Raw genomic sequence first — 24,350 nt, forward strand, 5'->3', positions numbered from 1 at the left:
TAGAATCTCAATTCAACGGCTCAGACACAAGAGGTATGTGGCAGGGTCTACAGTCAATCACGGATTACAAAAAGAAAACCAGCCCCGTCACGGACCAGGATGTCTTGCTCCCAGGCAGACTAAATAACTTTTTTGCCCGCTTTGAGGACAATACAGTGCCACTGACACGGCCTGCAACCAAAACATGCGGACTCTCCTTCACTGCAGCCGACGTGAGGAAAACATTTAAACGTGTTAACCCTCGCAAGGCTGCAGGCCCAGGTTTTAACCCTCGCAAGGCTGCAGGCCCAGACGGAATCCCCAGCCGCGCCCTCAGAGCATGCGCAGACCAGCTGGCTGGTGTGTTTACGGACATATTCAATCAATCCCTATCCCAGTCTGTTGTTCCCACATGCTTCAAGAGGGCCACCATTGTTCCTGTTCCCAAGAAAGCTAAGGTAACTGAGCTAAACGACTACCGCCCCGTAGCACTCACTTCCGTCATCATGAAGTGCTTTGAGAGACTAGTCAAGGACCATATCACCTCCATCCTACCTGACACCCTAGACCCACTCCAATTTGCTTACCGGCCCAAATAGGTCCACAGACGATGCAATCTCAACCACACTGCACACTGCCCTAACCCATCTGGACAAGAGGAATACCTATGTGAGAATGCTGTTCATCGACTACAGCTCGGCATTTAACACCATAGTGCCCTCCAAGCTCGTCATCAAGCTCGAGACCCTGGGTGTCAACCCCGCCCTGTGCAACTGGGTACTGGACTTCCTGACGGGCCACCCCCAGGTGGTGAGGGTAGGCAACAACATCTCCACCCCGCTGATCCTCAACACTGGGGCCCCACAAGGGTGCGTTCTGAGCCCTCTCCTGTACTCCCTGTTCACCCACAACTGCGTGGCCACGCACGCCTCCAACTCAATCATCAAGTTTGCGGACGACACAACAGTGGTAGGCTTGATTACCAACAACGACGAGACGGCCTACAGGGAGGAGGTGAGGGCCCTCGGAGTGTGGTGTCAGGAAAATAACCTCACACTCAACGTCAGCAAAACAAAGGAGATGATTGTGGACTTCAGGAAAGAGCAGAGGGAACACCCCCCTATCCACATCGATGGAACAGTAGTGGAGAGTTTAAGTTTTAAGTTCCTCGGCGTACACATCACAGACAAACTGAATTGGTCCACCCACACAGACAGCATCGTGAAGAAGGCGCAGCAGCGCCTCTTCAACCTCAGGAAGCTGAAGAAATTTGGCTTGTCACCAAAAGCACTCACAAACTTCTACAGATGCACAATCGAGAGCATCCTGTCGGGCTGTATCACCGCCTGGTACGGCAACTGCTCCGCCCACAACCGTCAGGCTCTCCAGAGGGTAGTGAGGTCTGCACAACACATCACCGGGGGCAAACTACCTGCCCTCCAGTACACCTACACCACCCGATGTCACAGGAAGGCCATAAAGATCATCAAGGACAACAACCACCCGAGCCACTGCCTGTTCACCCCGCTATCATCCAGAAGGCGAGGTCAGTACAGGTGCATCAAAGCTGGGACCGAGAGACTGAAAAACAGCTTCTATCTCAAGGCCATCAGACTGTTAAACAGCCACCACTAACATTGAGTGGCTGCTGCCAACACACTTACTCAACTCCAGCCACTTTAATAATGGAAATTGATGGGAAATGATGTAAAATATATCACTAGCCACTTTAAACAATGCTACCTAATATAATGTTTACATACCGTACAATATCCATCTCATATGTATACGTATATACTGTACTCTATATCATCTACTGCATCTTTATGTAATAATGTATCACTAGCCACTTTAAACTATGCCACTTTGTTTACATACTCATCTCATATGTATATACTGTACTCGATACCATCTACTGTAAATTGCCTATGCCGCTCTGTACCATCACTCATTCATATATCTTTATGTACTGTACATATTCTTTATCCCCTTACACTTGTGTCTATAAGGTAGTAGTTTTGGAATTGTTAGCTAGATTACTTGTTGGTTATTACTTCATTGTCGGAACTAGAAGCACAAGCATTTCACTACACTCGCATCTGCTAACCATGTGTATGTGACAAATAAAATTTGATTTGATTTGATTTGACAATAGAAAAAATCTATATACAGTGTGCATATGCAGTAAGACTAGGGAGGTAAGGCAATAAATAGGCCATTTCTGCGAAATAATTACAATTTAGCATTAACACTGGAGAGATAGATGTGCAGATGACGACGTGCAAGTAGAGATACTCGGGTGCAAACCAGCAAAAATGAATAACAATATGGGGATCAGGTAGTTTACAGATGGGCTATTTACAGATGGGCTGTGTACAGATGCAATAAACGGTATGCTGCTCTGACAGATGATGCTTAAAGTTAGTGAGGGAGATATAAGTCTCCAGCTTCAGTGATTTTTGCAATTCGTTCCAGTCATTGGCAGAGTTGGCTTTGGGGATGGCTAGTGAAAAATAATTGCTGGAGCGCATGCTGCGGGTTGGTGTTAATATGGTGACCAGTGAGCTGAGATACCGAGCAAACGAGAGCATACAGGTCGCAGTGGTGGGTAGTATATGGGACTATGGTGACAAAACGGATGGACTACATCCAATTTGCTGAGTAGAGGGTTGGAGGCTATTTTGTAAATTACATCGCTGAAGTCAAGAATTGGTAGGTGTCATGACGTTGGCCTCTTTGGGTATAGCAACCCCATCCCCCTCTCCCTGCCTCCCCCTTGCCTCCTTCAACTAGGCTGTTGTGGTCAGAGGTCGTAAATTCCTGAGAAGACCTCCTCATGGACACACAGTATAGAGAGGGTAGATTTTCATGGAGCACAATGGAATTTCTTCCACCTCACAGAACTTGAGGTACGAACAAATTTCATGTTCCGGAGAAAGTAGAATCCAGCTACGAACTGGTCCGTTTGTCACAACTTGAGAAGTTCATGGGAGATGGTGTGGCCACATTACCATAACGCTGTTTATACAATAGCCTCAGATATGAGGTTTGCATCTAATTGTTGTATAATATGAATGAGATAGTATGATACTGTTTGTATAATTGTGTAATATGATTTTTGACTGTTTAATGAAGAAAAATACAATTCCCTTTAGATTTGAACTAAATCAGAGGACCGCCCCTCAGCCCAGTTAGGGTCAGACATCCTGGGACAGCCCTCTTCGGCCAATCCGAATAAAACCCCCACTCGTGTTTTCGATCAGCAGACCGAGCTTACCTCAATTACGAGATGGCTAAAGGTTGCAGACCATGTTTTTCTCCATTAGGAGGACAAAGGATCTAGACCATTGCTGAATCTTTTAACCATACCACGTGGTTAAACTCTTAGACTATCGATACCGATAGAATAAGAACAAGTCTTTGATATTAATTACTAGTCTGCAGCTAGGAATTCGATATCATTGAACGCAAAGAACGACAACCGCCGACACATCCATTCTATAACGAATGTCACTCTGAACAATCCCCTCTAACCACAACCGAGAGAGAGAGAGAGAGAGGGAGAGAGACGGACAATTCTACAAAAGAAAATAACTTTTCACCAGCGATCAAGACGACACACTGAGCGTAAATATATATATTGATTGCAATTGTTCCCGAATGAGTGAGCGTTCATGTGCAAAGGATTAGCATTTCAATTGTTATAATTATCACTCTGTCGTGACTTCTTAGTCGACCCCCACTTCCCCTTTTTGTCTAACAAGCCGCCATGCTGGTTTAGCCCACTAGGGCACATTCTCCTATCATTTCATGTAACCACATTTACCTTGTTTGTTTATGCATTTCTGTGAATTACTTAGTTAGTAATAAATAAATGATTTAAGACAATTGATGTATGGATGACTCATAGTGAAGACTGGGTTCGTGAAGATAACCAACAATTTACGAAGTTTGGAATGAGACTAACGGGAGGTAAAGTAAATAATTCATTAATTCAAAGACTAATTGATCAGATAAAATATCTGAAAAGTTATTTTAGGAAATGATAACTTTGTAATCTGAATATTTTTCCTTGGTGCACCGACTTCCTAGTTAATTAGTTACATGATTAATCAGTTGATCGCGTAATAACTAATTACAGAGAATCTTTGATAAAAAACTATCAGTCTCCAGTTAATGACAGTAAAGACACGACATAGGATAGTCATTTTTACGAGGATATGTTTAGCGGTATAACTGAAAGAGGATTTGTTGCGAAATAGAAATTGATTCTAGATTTAATTTTGGATTGGAGATGCTTAATGTGAGTCTGGAAGGAGAGTTTACAGTCTAACCATACACTAAATTGACTGTGCCTTTAAACAGCTTGGAAAATTCCAGAAAATTATGTCATGGCTTTAGAAGCTTCTGATAGGCTAATTGACGTAATTTGAGTCAATTGAAGGTGTACCTGTGACTGTATTTCAAGGCCTACCTTCAAACTCAGTGCCTCTTTGCTTGACATCATGGGAAAATCAAAAGAAATCAACCAAGACCTCAGAAAAAAAATTGTAGACCTCCACAAGTCTGGTTCATCCTTAGGAGCAATTTCCAAATGCCTGAAGGTGCCACGTTCATCTGTAGAAACAATAGTACGCAAGTATAAACACCATGTGGCCATGCAGCCGTCATACCGCTCAGGAAGGAGACACGTTCTGTCTCCTAGAGATTAACGTACTTTGGTGCGAAAAGTGAAAATCAATCCCAGAACAACAGCAAAGGACCTTGTGAAGATGCTGGAGGAAACAGGTACAAAAGTATCTATATCCACAGTAAAACGAGTCCTATATTGACGTAACCTGAAATCCCGCTCAGCAAGGAAGAAGCCACTGGTCCAAAACCGCCATAAAAAAGCCAGACTACGGTTTGCAACTGGACATGGGGACAAAGATCATACTTTTTGCAAAATGTCCTCTGATCTGATGAAACAAAAATATAACTGTTTGGCCATAATGACCATCGTTATGATCGGAGGAAAAAGGGGGAGGCTTGCAAGCCGAAGAACACCATCCCAACCGTGAAGCATAATAGGGGTGGCAGCATCATGTTGTGGGGGTCATTTGCTGCAGGAGGGACTGGTGCACTTCACAAAATAGATTGCATCATGAGGGTGGAAATTGATGTGGATATACTGAAGCAACATCTCAAGGCATCAGTTAGGAAGTTAAAGCTTGGTCGCGAATGGGTCTTCCAAATGGACAATGACCCCGAGCATACTTACAAAGTTGTGGCAAAATGGCTTAAGGACAACAAAGTCAAGGTATTGGACCTCACAAAGCCCTGAACTCAATCCTATAGAAAATTTGTGGGCAGAACTGAAAAAGTGTGTGCGAGCACTGTCAGGAGGAATGGGCCAAAATTCATCCAACTTATTGTGGGAAGCTTGTGGAAGGCTTCCCGAAATGCTTAACCTAAATTAAACAATTTAAAGGCAATGCTACCAAATGCTAATTGAGTGTATGTACACTTCTGACCCACTGGGAATGTGATGAAAGAAATAAAAGCTGAAATAAATCATTCTCTCTACTCTTATTCTGACATTTCAATTCTTAAAATAAAGTGGTGATCCTAATTGACCTAAGACAGGGAATTTTTACTAGGATAAAATGTCAGGATTTGTGAAAACTGAGTTTATATGTATTTAGCTAAGGTGTATGTAAACTTCTGACTTCAACTATAGGTATTTGTAATTGTCCACATATTCTATATCAGAACCGGCCAGAGTAGTGATGCTAGTCGTACGTGCAGGTGCGGGCAGCCATCAGTTGAAAAGCATGCATTTAGTTTTACTAGCGTTTAAGAGCAGTTGGAGGCCATGGACTGAGTGTTGTATGGCATTGAAGCTTGTTTGGAGGTTTGTTAGGGCCAGATGTATACCGAATGGTGTCGTCTGCGTAGAGGTGCATCATGGAATCCCCCGCAGCAAGAGCGACATCGTTGATATATACAGAGAAAAGAGTCGGCCCAAGAATTGAACCCTGTGGTACCCCCATAGAGACTGCCAGAGGTCCGAACAACAGGCCCTCCGATCTGACACACTGAACTCTATCTGAGAAGTAGTTAGTGAACCAGGCGAGGCAGTCAACTGAGAAACCAAGGCTGTTGAGTCTGCCGATAAGATTAAGATGATTGATAGTGTCGAAAGCCTTGGCCAGGTCGATGAAGACGGCTGCACAGTACTGTCTTTTATCGATGCGGTTATGATATCGTGTAGTATCTAGAGCGTGGCTGAGGTGCACCCGTGACCAGCTCGGAAACCGGATTGCACAGCGTAGAAAGTACTGTGGGATTTGACATGGTCAGTGATCTGTTTGTTATCTTGGCTTTCGAAGACTTTAGAAAGGCAGGACATGATGGATATAGGTCTATAACAGTTTGGGTCTAGAGTGTCACCCCCTTTGAAGAGGGGGATGACCGCGGCAGCTTTCCAATTGTTATGGATCTCGGACAATACGGAAGAGAGGTTGAACAGACTGGTAACAGGGGTTGCAACAATGACTGCGGATAATTTTAGAAAGAGAGGGACCAGATTGTCTAGCCCAGCTGATTTGTACGGGTCCAGGTTTTGCAGCTCTTTCAGAACATCAGCTATCTGGATTTGGGTCAGGGAGAAGCTGGGGAGGCTTGCGCAAGTAGCTGCGGGGGGTGCGGAGCTGTTGGCCGGGGTTGGGGTAGCTAGGAGGAAAGCATGGCCAGCCGTAGAGAAATGCTTATTGAAATTCTCGATTATCGTGGTGACAGTGTTTCCTAGCCTCAGTGCAGTGGGCAGCTGGGAGGAGGTCCTCTTATTTTCCATGGACTTTACAGTGTCCCAAAACTTTTTGGAGTTAGAGCTACAGTTTGCAAATTTCTGTTTGAAAAAGCTAGCCTTTGCTTTCCTAACTGACTGCGTGTATTGGTTCCTGACTTCACTGAAAAGTTGCATATCGCAGGGGGGACTGTTCGATGAAAGTACATTCCGCCACAGGATGTTTTTGTGCTGGTCGAGGACAGTCAGGGCTGGAGTGAACCAAGGGCTATATCTGTTCATAGTTCTACATTTTTTGAAAGGGTCATGCTTATTTAAGATGGTGAGGAAATTACTTTTTAAGATTGACCAGGCATCCTCTATTGACGGGATGAGGTCAATATCCTTCCAGGATACCCGCGCCAGGTTGATTAGAAAGGCCTGCTTGCAGAAGTGTTTTAGGGAGCATTTGACAGTGATGAGGGGTGGTCGTTTGACCGCAGACCCATAGCGGATACAGGCAATGAGGCAGTGATCGCTGAGATCATGATTGAAAACTGCAGAGGTGTATTTGGAGGGCAAGTTGGTCAGGATAATATCTATGAGGGTGCCCATGTTTTCGGATTTAGGGTTGTATCTAGTGGGTTCCTTGATAATGTGTGTGAGATTGAGGGCATATAGCTTAGATTGTAGGACTGCCTGGGTGTTAAGCATTTCCCAGTTCAGGTCACTTAACAGAACGAACTCTGAAGATAGATGGGGGCAATCAATTCACATATGGTGTCCAGGGCACAGCTGGGAGCTGAGGGGGGTCTATAACACGCGGCAACAGTGAGAGACTTATTTCTGGAGAGATTAATTTTTTTAATTAGAAGCTCAAACTGTTTAGGCATAGACCTGTAAAGTATGACAGAACTTTCCAGACTACAATTGAGACATGGATTGTGTATGTGTGCTATTCAGAGGGTGAATGGGCAAGACAAAATATTTAAGTGCCTTAGAACATGGTATGGCAGTAGGTGCCAGGCGCACCAGTTTGAGTGTGTCAAGAACAGCAGCGCTGGTGGGTTTTTCACGTTCAACAGTTTCCACCCAAAGGACATCCAACCAACTTGACACAACTGTGGGAAGTATTGTAGTTCCTGTGGAGTTCCTGTGTAACACTTTCAAAACCTTGTAGAGTCCATGCCCCGATGAATTGAGGCAGGTCTGAGGGCAAAAGCGGGTGCAACTCAATAGTAGCAATGTGTACTTAGTGTTTTGTACACTCAATGTACACACTGAATATACTACACAAACATGTCTCATTTCTCAGCTCACCTTCAATCTCTGTCTGCAGTTGGTTCACGTGGCTCTTAGCAGCTCCACTCTCTGCTCCACAGCCATGTCTCTCGGATGCCCTCAGCTCAGCCCAGATCACAGTCTGTCCCATCAGCTCAGAACCGGTGTCACCCTCAGCTTCAGTTCCCAGCCTGTCAATCTGCTCTTCATCCACCCTACTCTGGCTTTCTACTTATGTTAAGACACCTGGGGAATGATGTATTTCACTCTTTCTTCATGGCTATCTTTCTGAACATGCGACCCAGGGACACCAGCAGAACTGGCATAGTCTTCCTATTTTAACCGGCAGCTCCAGGGCTTGGTCAGTTTTAGAGTGGTAAAACCAGCTTTTATACTAAGATTGTGTGATATGTGCACATGTAAAGGGATTTTAAGGATGAAAAGGGGGAGGGAGGATAGTGTGTTTGTCTGTTGCTAAGTAATTGATGTCTCACTCTCTCAGGTCACTGTTTGACATACTAACTAATTGAACTATACAAAATGTAATGTAAGTAAGTAGTAGCTTGATGTACAAGTATAGCCCGTGGATAGGACACGAGTCGATTACAGGGCCTTACCCCCAATCTATCTCCTTAATGCTGAATGCCAGCAGAGACACATCAGGTCCCATTTTTAGCCGTTAGTATGACTTGGCCAGGGATTGAACTCACAACCTTCCAATCTCAGGGCAGAGATAACCACAAGGCCACATAGTTCAATTACACAATAGTTCAACATAGGAACATAGGAAACGTAAAGGACATGTACACTACAGCTACATTACTGTGAATGAGTGCTGTCCATAGTCTTAAATCAGATTATCTGTTATGTGGGCATTGTGGCATAAACACAATATTTTACAATACTTAACACAATCCATGACCTAAATTCAAAGTCTCGAGACATCCATGTGACGTTGCTGACATGCCAGACTGCTGAGGTACTGACAAGCCTACACAGTGACACTGTATAAGTCTGATGGCTCGGAGTGTGTCATGAGACATTGTTGAATGTCAAGTTTCTTGTTTTCCAAGACAGAGGTTGTGGATCCTCTAGGCTGTAGACAGGTGTCTACAGCCTAGTGATCAGTCCCCATACACGTCCACAGGCTTTTGGGTAGATAAGTTAATGTGAAGAGTTAGGGAAATTTCCCCTCTAACAAAACCATTATCTGGGCGTGTTTGGTATGAGTCATAAGAGCGTGCATCAGTGACAAGTTATATAATTAGATAGAAATAACAAGGAATCAGGCTCGTCTTTTAGAATAATATTTCTTCAAGCGTATTGTAAAGAACACTGGTAGTGACAAGATTTATGCTGATTGCTATTTGTGTTTATGAATAAGCCTCTATTGAATAACCAGTCACTCAGAGAGAGGATAGATAAACACACAGACATCAATCTCTCTAACAGAGCAGTAAACTTATGACAGAGACAAGAACAATGGCAAGTGGAAATGTTCATTTGCTAATGAATCCGAGACCCTACGGCTGCTCAGGTAATGTATGAGATCTGTAGGTTATGTCAGCCTTTTTCAAAAACACTTCCTCTAGACCCGTGGTTCCCTACTTCAGCCCTCAAGTAACCCCAACAGCACACATTTTTGTTGAAACCCCGGACAAACTCACTTGAATCAACTGATCGAGGGCCTGATGATTAGTTGACAAGTTGAATCAGGTGTGCTTGTACTGGGCTACAATAAAAATGTGTACTGTTGGGGGTACTCGAGGACCGGAGTTGGGAACCACTGCGTCTAGACTCCAGAGATGTAAAAAGAGGCTCCTTTCAGAACTCAATGTTCACTCTCTAAATGGAAGGCTGTCAACTGCCATGAAAAGACGTTGCTTTAGGCTTAAAAACAAACAAATGTACACATCCCGAAGAAGTGGAGGGTTTTTTGGAAGGAATACACAGAGAGAGAGCCGGAGGGGGGAGAGATGAAGAGAGTAATAGTTAGACTGCTCTGCGGTCACCCTGGTATGCAGACAGCCTTGAAAGCATTACAGTACCTGCTGCATCTTGTAAAATTCAGATTCTGAAATGTACAAATTTACCAGTTATCCAAACATTTATTAAGTGTTAGACAACACAACATGAATTACATTCTAAATGTATGCCTCAAAGTAAGCATTGAATATAGTAGTTTTATTTGATTTATGTCTATGCTGTTTATGGAGTTGGAATTTCTCTCTAAATCACTTTTAATTTGATATTTACTGTAAATCAATAATGAAACACAATTAATCAAATGTTGTCGTTACAAATTAAACTAAACAATCTACTCTGCATGAAGTGTATCAATGGTGAAAGGTCAAAAGTCACACATGCCACAGATGTCTGGCATTGCACACTGTCAGAATGTTCTGAAAATTCCCGACTTGCTAACCTTGGCAGAAAAGTCGGATCCCAAAATCAACCAATAGGAAGCTCTATGCAAATAATTTACCTTAATTTGAATTTGGAGGCTCCGATTTTGCGATAGCACCTGAAAGTGGCATAGGTCAAGATCTTTGTGGAACACTAGGCTGAAGGGAATTGTAGTTTTCATTAGTCAAATATTCAATCTAGTTTAGTGCAGAAATGTGCTACTTTAACTACAATGACCATAACCCATTACTCCTGTTCTTCCTGGATTGGACAGAGAAGTATAGCCTATACACAGACACATGAGAGGAATGTACACAACCCAATGACTAGAGGGATAGAGACAGTTTGTGAGGTAGCGCTACCCAATTGATAGTTGTAGTAATTGGTAATAAGCAGTCTTGAAAGTATGCCCTATGTACTTTAAAGAACTAGTAAAATTATTTTATCAGAGAGCTCTGCAGCATACTTAGGCAGCTACTAGCTAGCTACTAGCCTAGCTAAATAGGATGACTCAAAGACGGTACGTGTGGGGAGCACAGATAATGTTGGATGATTGGCTGGCTGGCTGGCTGGCTGGCAGAGATGAGATGTTGAATTTAAGGAATTAAAAATGATATACACAACTAAAATTGTTTACTATTTCATAGTAATTTCCGCTTTCTGTTCATTTGGACCTGACAATGGGATGTTTTCAGTGTTTTGGCAATTTATTGATCACTATTTTGGGCTTTGGAATTTCCATTTAAAAGCTTTAAAATAATTTGAAAGTCATTATTTCATCATTAATTGTATGTTTTTAAAAAGTCATTGTCCTTAAAAGCACTAATCGCTCAGCACTTCTACCCCCTGTCCCAGATCTGCCCAGTTTGGATAGAGATGTAAGAACTATGACAATGAATAGCATTTGGCCCACCAGAAAAGGGTAAGTAGAGCTATTATCCTATTTGTTATTTGATACGGTCCAGTCCTTTGTGATCAGAGAGAGGGGTAGAGATAAAGGTATCGGACTGGAACCCAACCAAGAAACAGCACACACAGGAGCCCCGGTGTAACATATACTCTCACATACCTTCCATCATGCAAGCAAATGTGTCTGTCTGTCTGTCTGTCTGTCTGTCTGTCTGTCTGTCTGTCTGTCTGTGAGACAACTGTGCTAGTGACAGGGTCGGCCTAAGCACCAGAACTCTGTGTAGTTAGGAACTCCAGTGTCTCTAATGATGCATACTTCCCTCAGTGTAAGACAGCCAGAGGAGAGGGTGCACTAGCCTGTGCTTGTCTGGAGCTGAGAATGCCCATTAACACTCTTTCCCCCCTCAGGTGGTGACCACCTGAGCTATCAAAGACAACCGTGTCTGAAACAACCCCCCTCCCCCTACATATCCCCTCCTCACAGACCATAGATAGTGACATTGATAGTGATAGTCATGTAAAGTACAGTAAAAACCAATAAACACCCTCAAATCTGTGTTTGTACTTACAGCTTGACACAACTCTTCTGTACAGTATGAGAAAACAAACTATCTGCATGTACTTGATCCAATTCACCCAAGAGAGAGAGCTCTACACTTGGGAGGTAGGCCTAAGCTTCTGAAAGAATCACATTCGATTTTGGTCATCATATTTCTGCTTATTGTCATGTTAGGACAAGGATGCTGCGGTGGTGTCTGATTATTATAAGGAATGTGTTTGGTTTTTACATTTTTATTTAACCCTTATTTGACCAGGTGAGTTGACTGAGAACACATTCTCATTTTCAGCAACCACCTGGGGAATAGTTACAGGGGAGAGGAGGGGGCATGAATGAGTCATTTGGGGTTATAGTATATACGGCTAAAGATTCCGTCAGGTTCATTCCAAACAAATGGAATTTCAAACAGTCTCATTAACATTAATTTGATGCTGCCTTGTTTAAATGTAAACACAGGCTTCCCCTGAAACACAAATGCCAAAACACTACTTGCCTTCTGACCTGGTATCATTTTCATTGGCTTAATGTCTCCACATTATCTATCCTAGAACTTTCTCTTGTCCCTCTCCCTTCGTTTCATAACTTCCTGTGACTGTCCTTTGAAACCATTATAGCCGCATGTCTCCTAACTTCCCCTCTCTGGGATGTGTGATTCACTGTGTCCCTGAAACACAACACAAGCCAATCTAGAGCAGCAGATAAAGCTAATTGTGGAAAAGGACCATCGATCAAGGCCAGTGCACTCATAAGTACGTGTCGGATGGCACCTCAATGGCAGGAAGTGCTTGGGCTTGACTCTAGTGAACACGGAGGGGAGAGCCGCCCAATACACCCATGTAGTGTACTGTAGGGTTGGTCACTATAGCTAAAACTGCTGGCCACTTATCTTCTTTTTTTTAACCTTTATTTAACTAGGCAAGTCAGTTAAGAACAAATTCTTATTTAGAATGACAGCCTACACCGGCCAAACCCAGACAACACTGGGCCAATTGTGCACCGCCCTATGTGACTCCCAATCACAGCCGGTTGTAATACAGCCTGGATTCAAACCTTCTGTAGTGATGCCTCAAGCACTGAGACGCAGTGCCTTAGACAGCTCTGCCACTCGGGAGCCATCTTGTGTTGAACACCTTTATAAGCGAAAGAATGTCAGTATGATAGCATAGTCATCATATATGGACATGACTGTTTGTGTATGTTGATATTTGTCAGTAGGTTTTGTTCTGTGTACTAGGCTACAGAACGACACAGGTAGGCACAGTGCTAGTTATCTTACCTCACTATAGCTCAGTATCTCCCCTGTGTGGAAGACACAGTTTAGCTATATGCCTCATAATTGCTATCACATTTTCTCTCGGAGCCAAGAGAAGGCCTCTGGACTAAAATTAGACCAGAGAGAGTGGAAAACTAAATGAAATTTAGATTATTTTGTTGAAATGACCTTTGGAAATATAACTCATTCTAATGGGCAGATAACTGGCAAACGTCTCTCTTTGGATGTGCAATATACATTTATACAGTTGCCAAGGAGCCACTCACACCCTTTCCGTGTTTACAATGGTAAGGGAGGTCCTCAGAGCCCCAGGGCTAGAGGAGCAGATGACCTTAGCGCAAACTGAAGCTCATAAAAAAAACAGGGAGGGCATCTAATATTTTTTATACACTCCATTTAAAAAAAGTTTCCATCCTGAGATTCTAATTATAGCCCCACATTCTGTACTCTTTCTGACCTTCAGATAAAACCAAAATAATCCGAATGTAAAAAAAAACAAGATTCCACTTTCAAGTGGCAAACATTTCAGTAGCTATGGGCTCAATCGAATCAAACCTGCATTGTGGGATTAACACAGTAGCTCTGTGCCATGTTCAAACAAAATCACAGAATTCATTTTGGATTCTGTGAAAACCTACTATTGTCCCAGGTGGTGTATGTGGGCAACAAACACTAAACATTTCCATTGTGAGTTTGATTGAATTCCAGCCATGCATCACTGGTGTATACACTACAGACTGTGTAGAACACACTGTGTCCTGTAGATGGAGATGTTACTCTTTCAAAAACGTGCTACAAAATCAGAGAGGAAGTGGGAGAAAGAACATCTGCGTCATATAGTGATTAATTATATTATTATACGATAAGATCATTACATGTTTATATTACAAGCATTTCGCACTATGATATTAGCTTGTTTTTATTAGTCATTGTAAAACGTGTGTCTTTATATTGTGGGTAGATAGTGTAAATGAAGGCCTCTCACGGCGGTGATCTCACTAGGAAGGTGTGACAAGGTATGTAAATAGGCATGTATATTTGCAGTGTGACATGTTCTGACATATCGTAATCACGTCACCCAAGTCTAACACAAGTTGAAAATTATTGTCTGGATTCACTTGTACTTTGTGAACCAGGAGTAGCAGTAACTTGGTTTACTTTTAAGTAAATTGAATTGATTTCTTTTCATAAGTTTGATTTTATGTGTCCAAAAATGTGCCTGGTATTTAATTTGAATCTGTTCACCATATATGGATACTGTTATAGGTTATATAGACACGGAACATCAAACAGTTTGTGTAGTTTTAGTTAAAAAATACAATAATTTGCAGCTTACAAAACCAGCAGAAATATGATACATCCAGGCATAATGTGTCTGAATAATACACAGGTACAAATACATGTCATAATATACTGTGATATTAAATTAGCATAGTGGTACAAAATTCTTCAAGAGGATAGAAGGGAACAGCAGCATAAGGGATTTAAAAAAAAAAGAGATAAAATGATAATTTGGAGTGAGGCACTGATACTGTAACTTTTTGACTGACAACACAACCTGTCTTAGTGGGTTAAAGAGGGGTCAGCAACATCCGGCCCGCGAGCCAAAACCATCCCGCAAGTGATTTAGTAAAAAAAATACAATTAGGAAATGTATTCCCAAGTATTTCCACAACAATCAAAAAAAATAGACGTGATCATGTTTCAATGTAATCAAGGTATGAAATTATTGTTATTTTCAAATACAATCTCTTTTTGGGTCTAGTTGTAGTCAATTTGCAGTGTACAAATTGCAATAATTATGTTCCAGCCCGCCGACCATCAGCTCTGACAAAAATCGGCCAGCGGCTGAATCTAGTTGCCTACCCCTGCTCTAGGCTGTAAAAACTAGTGGTACCTCTAGCCCACTGACTTAAGATTTCAAGGTAAATCAACTAATGTCACTCATTTTACGTTTTGTCAACTCATCTTCACCTACTGAGTGGACATAACCAATTCTAAGGCAGCCAGGTCACTTGTTTTTTTTTAAGTTCAAACATATTTCTTTTTACAGTGCAAAACGACCTTTGCTATTACCAGTAGGGTTCCAAAATCCCTGGAACTTTCTATAAATTCCCTGGTTTTCCAGAAATCCTGGTTTGAAATTGTATTTCCCGAATTCCGGATTTCCTGCTTATTCCCTCCTGATTCCGGGAATCCTCCATTCAGGATTTCGGGAACACCAGGGAATTTATAGAAAGTTCCAGGAATTTTGCAACCCTAATCATCAATGTGTTATGAAATTGGGCAACTGGTATGATTATTGAAGTTGACTGACTTATTGTCAAAATTCATACTGTCCATTGAGTGGTAGGGGGTCAGAGGGGAACTGGCTGTCCATTAGGGAGGTGGGTAGGAGCAAGGGGAGGCTGGGGGCCAGTCTGTTAGAGTGAGTTGGCTGTGATGAAGACGTAGAGCCTGGCCAGGAACGTAGTGAAGGTGCCCTGTCTCCACAGCTTCATCTCCACGTCAATCAGGAAGTCCCGGGGCTCATGGACCTGCCTGTGCAGGTACACTGCGCCTGTGTAGGCATTCAGCTTCTGCGTGCTAAAGTAGTTATCCTCATTGCCCTGGGTGATGCTGATGATGGCATTGTCCCCGGAGTAGGCAGGGGAGGGGCCAATGCGGAAGATCTGGGCGGGGATGACTATGTTGGTCTGGAAGCTCAGGTGGTAGTAGGTGATCCTCAGGGGAGAGTTCTGACAGTCCAGGAAGTTGGGGCAGCTCAGTCGTTCACAGCGGCTAGAGGACCAGACAATGAGAGTCAGAATCACACAATCACTATAATGAAAAACAATATTAATAAATTAAAAAATGTTTAAAAAAACGAACGAGTATAGTAAAAACACGAGTCAGAGAGCCAGAGTCATGAAATCAAAACATAAAATAATAGTGGTCAGAATCTTATATGCAAAACATGTCTGTTTGTCCAGGTCATTTCAAAATAAGACCAAAGAGAAATAGAAGAGAGATGAAGCCTTAAACTCAATAATGTGATTCCAGACAGATCTTCCTAGTCCTGTCATGGCCTCTGTCCCAGGTGGGCTTTCCGTTTCACAGCTTAGATCAGATTACCCAGCCTGACACATTACCCTTAAGGGAAGCATCGTTCCCTCCCGCGTACACCACCAGATTGGAGAAATACCTCAAAAGAACACAGTTGACCACCCCAGAGGGCAACACAAAAACACTGTTGAAAATGCCCATATTTTTTTTGTATGAACTTTTCCAACGACACAGAAGCTTAAAATTCTTCAATTCAACTGCTGGGATAACGGATGACTTGACATACAGTAACTTACGTGTCAGAGGATTTGCGGTAGTTCTGTGGACAGTCGAAGGACAGACAGCGGAAGCCTCCCTGGATGTTGTAGCAGGTCTCAGCCAAGGAGCAGTTGTGGGCCCCGGTGGTACACTCGTCTATGTCTGTAACCCAAACCCATAGTCAGCTCAGAGGTCATGTGTGTATGTATTAGGTGTATGGCATGTGTGCATCACTGTTTCCTCACCTCTGCAGGCGCGTCCATTGGGAGACATTGTGTAGCCGTAGTCAGGGCAGGCACACTGGTAGCTCCCTGGGACGTTCACACACTTAAAGGAACACAGGTGGCCAATACTCTGGGCACACTCATCAATGTCATCACAGGTGTGTCCATCTTCTCTCAGGTAGTAGCCTTGTCTGCAGTAACACTGGTAGGAGCCATAGATGTTGGCACACTCCTGACTGCAGGGGTTGGTTAGACACTCATTCACATCTGTAAGACATTCAAGGATGGAATTAAACCGTCGCTATAGCGTTTCAAAGTAACTCATGAAACAATGTCATGATGTCCATGGCGTCACAGAATGCAATATGTTTAAGGCTCTTATGTCTCTCCGCCAACAGCCACTACTGGCTTTAGACTATCAGTCCAATCTCGCAGTCCTCTAGAGGTGTGACGGTGGGGAACAAAAGCCTTCTCTGTCCTGCTGGGGGTGTATAACAGGACACACACACACACACACACACACACACACTCTCACCTTCACAGTTCTTGCCATCGCTGGATAAGCTGAAGCCAGCGGTGCAGGAGCACTGATAGGATCCCGGGGTGTTCTCACAGGTCTGGGCACACAGGCGGCCGGGGTAGCGCCAACACTCATTCACATCTGACGAGAGTGGAGGGAGATTGTGTGTGAGTGAGAGAGAGAGAGAGAGAGAGAGAGAATGTGGGTGTGAGAGAGAAAGTGTGTTTACAAAACGCATGTATGTGTTTTTGTACACCTCCTTAGTGCGTGTATGTGTGTGTGAATAGGGGTGTGAAGTGGAGGGGCCAGCTGCCTGCTGATAGTCTAAACATCCCACTGGAGTCCATTATTATTAAAGTCACAACCCAGTGAATCAGCACACTGTTCTCTGCAGAGGCTGCCTGGCTGGCTGACTAGCTGCCTGGGAGACCAACTGCAGCAACTCTGACACAATACAGAGAAGACCAGGCGAGGAATAAAATAGGCTTGGGCGGTATACCATATATGTACCGTAAAAAAAGCTACAAGTTAGCTATCTAATATTGTATCTACAGCTCAGGGCTCCAGTTATGCATTTGGTTTGCTAACTTGCTAGCTAAGTGGCTAGCTTGCCAGATCAAGCTTCTTGATTACAGCAGAGACCATTAATGCCCTCCCTGCTGCCTAAATACAGTTTTTGTGTTATTTTATACATTTGCAAAGAAATAGTGCCCCTTGTGTGTACTGCCGGTAATACCATATACCCCGGTATGGTACAGGAATGGTATGAAGATGAGGTGGGGGGGGCGCTCGGAGATGTTACTTTTCAATTTAAGAGAGAGCGATAGAGACAGAACAGCATCTGAACATTTGAATCCATATTGCAGCAGCCTACCAAAATGATCCAGAACTATTCTGACAAAGGGTTCATTTCAATAAGCAAGTGAAAAGCGTGAACTTCTTTGCTTGAGGTCAGTAGGCCACACAGTACCTACCCACACACATCTTCCTGAACATGTCGTACTGGTAGCCCGTCTGGCAGTCACAGCGGTAGGATCCGGGCAGGTTGTGGCAGATCTGTCCCTCCCCACAGCGATGCAGAGCGCTCTGACACTCATCCACATCTGGACACAGGATGTGAGGGACAAGGGGAAGAGAGGAGAGATCTTGTTGGTGGTAACCATGAAAAAGAAAACCACAGATCTGTATACTACTCCACCTCTTACCTATGCACCTGCCTCCGTCAGGGCTTGCGTGGTAACCACGGTTACACATGATGATTTTCATCTGGCAGCTGTAGGATCCCACTGTGTTGATACAGTTAAAGCCACGACTGCAGGGCCGGCCTACTACACCACATTCATCTATGTCTGATAGATGGAGGGAGGATGAACACGGAGGGAAGAGAGAGGGTCGGTCACATAGGGGGAGGAGGGAACAAGGCGAAAGAGGGGACAAAGAGAGTGAGAGAGAGTGGCAGCCATTTAGTTAAACTGTGTTACTCAGGCAGACACAGCATACACTTCCATTCCTTGGGATCATTTTGGTGTGTGTGTGTGTGTGTAACTCTAATTTCTAATCTTCTAACTGTGTATTTTACAATGTTTTACAGTGGTTCAGAACTGCCTAGACATGCCCCAGTTCCTGTCCCTCGGGCTCATTCCTCAGCATCAGAATGTACTGACTGGAGGAGGAGGGTTGGCTTTCATCCGCCCGGCTGCAGTCTGCTGTGCTCCCCTCTAATCCCCTGCCTGTGTGGCATTTAACCCCTCTGTACCTGGTCTGGTCTGCTGGGTGTTGGTTTAAACCTCACTACTTGTGTGGCATTTGACCTCTCTGTACCTGGTCTGGTCTGCTGGGTGTTGGTTTAAACCTCATTACTTGTGTGGCATTTAACCTCTCTGTACCTGGTCTGGTCTGCTGGGTGTTGGTTTAAACCTCATTACTTGTGTGGCATTTAACATCTCTGTACCTAGTCTGGTCTGCTGGGTGTTTAACCCCCTGTACCTGGTCTGGTCTGCTGGGTGTTGGTTTAAACCTCACTACCTGTGTGGCATTTAGTCCCTCTTTACCTGATCAGGACTGGGTAAACCATTACGTTCATTTTGACACACTACTATAGTTATGTTCATATTGTTTTGTGCATACTATTACACCTGTTAACAGTGTCCCAGGTCTGCCCAGGCCTAGCCCACCCAGTCAGTGTGGACAGCCCCTCTTACCGATGCAATTCCCACGTGTGTCCTGTGTGAAGCCCATGGAGCAGTGCGGTTTGGCGTTACACCTGAACGAACCCTCACTGTTCACACACTCAAAGCCTGGCCCACAGTTATGAGTCCCCTGAACACACTCGTCAATATCTGTGGACAGAGACGGTGATTATAAACAGGATGAAGGTTAGAAATAAAAGCCTAATACACGACACATTTTTTTGTTTGGTGAACTAATGTCAGCTTGTGATCCATTTGTAATCCATTGAGTTGAAGAGAAGCAAAACTACTCAAACGTTGCGAGCCTGTTAGTGTCATGTCTACTGTAACCACTGGGTGTCACTGTGGCTTTGAGATAGAGTGCCAGATAAATCATTTCACATAGATCTATCCAAACACCCTTCTTTGCCTCAACAATAAAATGGTTTGTTCTCCAACGTCAGAGAGGATCTTAGGAATGATCCCACTATCAATCATCCTCATTGCAGTAGTTCTACAGCAGGTAGAATGATCATTTATACATGATGAATTGTCTCCATTGAGTCAGCCCGTCAGACAATAGTGTTCATTATTAGTCTGGCTGTTCTCTAGTGTTCTCAGGGTGGATGATAACAGGGTTGACGATTTCATCTTAATCAGACATAAATCCCTTTGTGACAGGGGAAATGGAAGCTTGTGCGCAACAGGGAGTGGCAATTAAATGCAAGCTTCACAAAACAAATGGAATTGTTAAAAAAATTCTAGCCTGTCTCTATCTATTGGGAACAGGGTTGACGTGTAATGCTCGACCTGCTCAGCTTTCCACCACAAAACACCAGGAATGGCCAAGAAGAGTAGGACTAACTCACTTGCTTTTACACAAAAAATCAGTTCACTTAGCAGGGTTCACCTTAAAATGAGGGACAGATGTAAATGAATCACTAACCACATGAAATAAATAATATTTCTTCGGAAATGACTGTCAAAGCAACAAAATAACTAGGGCTTTACCAGGATGGTGAATGATGTTGGGGTTATAAGTGGGTCAAAGTCTTCGTAGAGGTGACACAGGGTTGACATGTCAAAATGCTGCATTTTGTCCCTTTAGCAAGTCAATTATCCATGTGGTCCACATTCAAGGCTACTTCATTTAATATAACAGGCTTTTTCAAATGCAATATTGGTGCACAATTTCTACTTAAAATATAAAAGGGACCACCCATTTCCACCCACCCAGCTCTGTGCTGTAGCTCCTCCAGCTGTCTACACTGGGATTCCCCAGCTGTCTACACTGACATATCTGCTGCTGTACAGAGCCTCATCACTGTAGGGAAATCACATCTGTCATAAACAGGACTTAGAGACAACTTTGTGTGTGTGTGTGTGTGTTTAACTATACTTGTGGGGAACAGAAGCCCCCACAAGAATACTAAACAAACTGGGGACTTTTTGTTGTTGTTGCCACAAGCTCAAATGCTATTTCTAGGGGGTTTAGGGTTAAGGTTAGAGTTGGTGTTAGAGTCAGAATTAGGTTTAGGGTTAGGAGCTAGAGTTAGGTTGAGCTAGGGTTAGGGTTAAGCTTAGGGATAGGGGTTAAGGAAAATATGATTTTGAATGGGACTGAATAGTGTGTCCAACAAGGTTAGTTATACAAGACTATGTGTGTCTGTGCGTGTGCAAGTGCATGCAGCAAGCAACCAAGTGTGTGTCCTAGTCTGTGCATGAAACCGCATGTACTGTATTCGTGCGTGATGCTCCATGATCCCTGTAGGGAAATTATACAGTATGTACCACGCTAAAGCCCCAGTATGTCCCCTGGGTAGGGCAGGGCTTAACTAGCTTATTAACACCATCCCGGCCCTGAGACATGCCTGGTAAGGCTAGCACAGGCCTGACAGAACCAGGCACACTGAGACAGAGAGAGACTAGGGATAAACGTGTGAGAGATTGGCAGGGTGTTCAGTCGCAGTGAAAGCAATACTGTAGGAAGGTAATTGGCTCACAACAAATCAAGGAGGGAACTGGCTCGATGAGCTCACAGAGACCAGGGAGTTCACTCTTCCCCCCAAGCAGGGATTGCAATTATTGGCTAAGAAATTGGGGATGGCAATCAACTCCTGGAGTAAGCAACGAGGAGAGAATTTTGCTCTCTCTGTAAGATGCGGGAGGGGTTGTGGACTTCAGTCGATGAGAGGGAGATTGGTCGATGTGTAGGAAGTCATGGGCAGGGAATTCAAAGGGGAGAAGAAACACACCTCACTCCAACCAGCCGTCTGATGTGTCAGCCGTTATGAGCCCTGTTTAAATGCTCATTTGGTTCACCGCTGTGTCAGTTTCATTTACATTGAAGCCTCTACCAGAGCCCATTGAGACTCATCCTTCAGTGATCACCAACAGGACTTTAACAACCCGCTCATCTCACAGATCTATCTCAGAGCACACTGGCTGTGTGTAAGAGCCCGGCGTTAGCATACTCTGCCAAGTGTGGGTTATGGAAATAATGAAGAACGCTCTGAGGTTTACCCTCAGACATTGGAGCCGTGGGCACAACCAACATAAACACAAATCAAATGAGTTCTTCGTACAGAGACAGCAAAACTGAAACTACAGCATAATGCTATTATCTAGTTTGTAATCATATTCAGTATCAAAAACACTTGCTTGTGTGGTCAGTCGCGAAATTGTGTTATAACTGCACTGTAGCGGACATGACGAATGGTTACAGGTCTGATAGGCAGCTTCCAACCTTTGACTCGTAGTCACTCTCCCAAGGGTGGCAACTGTGATTGTAAAGCTAAACAATGTGCTTTCCTCACATTGTGAAAGGTCAAGTTAATGCACAGTTGTTGTGTTGCTACAAGTTACACCTATACATGTGCCTACTGGAGAGTGAATGCTTTGGGCGCTGCTACAGATTGCAGATACAGTACCTTCACAGACATCGTTGCTGATCTGGTAACCCAGAGGACAGGTGATCTGACGCCGACACACAAAACTCCCAGCCGTGTTCACACAATGCTCATTCATCTGACAGGTATGGGTGGACATCAAACACTCATTGATATCTGTGTGGAAAGAGAGTGAGGGGGGGAAAGAGGAAGAGACAGAGAGAGAGAGGTGGAGAGGGAGAGAGAGAGAGAGAGAGAGGAGTGCAAATGGGAGAGGGGGATATAACAGTGGAAAGACAGAATAGGGGCAGGAGAGAGAGAGTGTGTGAGAGAGAACAGAGAGAAAGTAAGCACATTAGAATAACCCCTGTAGTCACCTCTAGTCATGTGTAATTCTCAGTGCAACACAGTGCCAGTCCCAGATAGATTAAGCAGCCTGCATGGCCCTGGCCTTGGCCTCCACAGAGAGGAGGGATTGGGGGCACGGCCACTGGGTATAAATCTCACACAATGAGAGATCTGTCCACACACTGCACCACCATTCACCACGTCACAACAGAACAGTCCACCGCCACCAAGCAGGAAGTCTAGATCTGCAAGAAGAGATGGCTTCATCGTAAGAACCATACAACCATACAGCCATACAACCACACCAGTGAGGGCTCCTCAGAGGTGTAAGGGGAGGACCATATTCCTCAGTGAATTTCATAAAACATAAAACTATAGTCAATAAATGTACAGTGCATTGCGAAAGTATTCGGCCCCCTTGAACTTTGCGACCTTTTGCCACATTTCAGGCTTCAAACAAAGATATAAAACTGTATTTTTTTGTGAAGAATCAACAACAAGTGGGACACAAACATGAAGTGGAACGACATTTATTGGATATTTCAAACTTTTTTAACAAATCAAAAACTGAAAAATTGGGCGTGCAAAATTATTCAGCCCCCTTAAGTTAATACTTTGTAGCGCCACCTTTTGCTGCGATTACAGCTGTAAGTCGCTTGGGGTATGTCTCTATCAGTTTTGCACATCGAGAGACTGACATTTTTTCCCATTCCTCCTTGCAAAACAGCTCGAGCTCAGTGAGGTTGGATGGAGAGCATTTGTGAACAGCAGTTTTCAGTTCTTTCCACAGATTCTCGATTGGATTCAGGCCTGGACTTTGACTTGGCCATTCTAACACCTGGATATGTTTATTTTTGAACCATTCCATTGTAGATTTTGCTTTATGTTTTGGATCATTGTCTTGTTGGAAGACAAATCTCCGTCCCAGTCTCAGGTCTTTTGCAGACTCCATCAGGTTTTCTTCCAGAATGGTCCTGTATTTGGCTCCATCCATCTTCCCATCAATTTTAACCATCTTCCCTGTCCCTGCTGAAGAAAAGCAGGCCCAAACCATGATGCTGCCACCACCATGTTTGACAGTGGGTATGGTGTGTTCAGGGTGATGAGCTGTGTTGCTTTTACGCCAAACATAACGTCTTGCATTGTTGCCAAAAAGTTCTTAATTATGACAACTTCTGGAGGACGTCCTCCAACCTATCAAAGCTCTTGCAGCATGAACTGTTGTCCACCCAATCAAAGGATCAGAAAATAAATTTAGTCCTGAAAGCATAAGCTACAGCTAGCTAGCACTGCAGTGCATAAAAAGTAGTGAGTAGTTGACTCAAAGAGAGAGTAAGACAATAGTTGAACAGTTTTGAACAAATACATCTCTTCCAAAATGAAGGAGAGGCGAGAGAGACTGTCATTGTTTTTCAGTTTAACTTAACTTGAAAATGCAGCTCGCTAGTTTAGCCTGCTCAAACAGAGGGATGCTATGTTAGCTACCTGACTATGACTATCCAACACAACACTGGAACTCTTCCAAGTCAAGGTAAGCTTTGGTTTTACTAATTTATTGCCACCGGGGTATGTGCTAAACTGCTTACTGACTGTACACTAACGTTAATGCATGATTTCTGCAGGTATACTAAGGCATTAGTTATATTAGTAATGTTGACACTTTAACTAATATGGTGACAACGATGTGGGCTGTGTGTAGCGATTATGATATGGTTTGGCTTGGAAT

General features: G+C 43.7%; 1 protein-coding gene across 1 annotated transcript in view; it reads right to left on the minus strand.

The window, feature by feature from the left end:
• Positions 1–12,790: 12,790 nt before the first annotated feature.
• LOC139416263 (fibulin-2-like) overlaps positions 12,791–24,350 on the minus strand; it is a 50,408-nt gene continuing 38,848 nt past the window's right edge. The window contains exons 9-16 of the mRNA XM_071164715.1: positions 22,319–22,453; positions 19,422–19,559; positions 18,426–18,569; positions 18,195–18,323; positions 17,236–17,361; positions 16,722–16,967; positions 16,515–16,638; positions 12,791–15,954 (exon numbers count right to left, since the gene is read on the minus strand). Coding sequence (XP_071020816.1) covers positions 15,597–15,954; positions 16,515–16,638; positions 16,722–16,967; positions 17,236–17,361; positions 18,195–18,323; positions 18,426–18,569; positions 19,422–19,559; positions 22,319–22,453 — 1,400 coding nt within the window. The 3' untranslated portion in view covers positions 12,791–15,596. The remainder of the gene's footprint in view (positions 15,955–16,514; positions 16,639–16,721; positions 16,968–17,235; positions 17,362–18,194; positions 18,324–18,425; positions 18,570–19,421; positions 19,560–22,318; positions 22,454–24,350) is intronic.

This window comes from Oncorhynchus clarkii, chromosome 9 (genome assembly GCF_045791955.1).
Source record: "Oncorhynchus clarkii lewisi isolate Uvic-CL-2024 chromosome 9, UVic_Ocla_1.0, whole genome shotgun sequence".
Classification (NCBI taxonomy): Eukaryota; Metazoa; Chordata; class Actinopteri; order Salmoniformes; family Salmonidae; genus Oncorhynchus; species Oncorhynchus clarkii.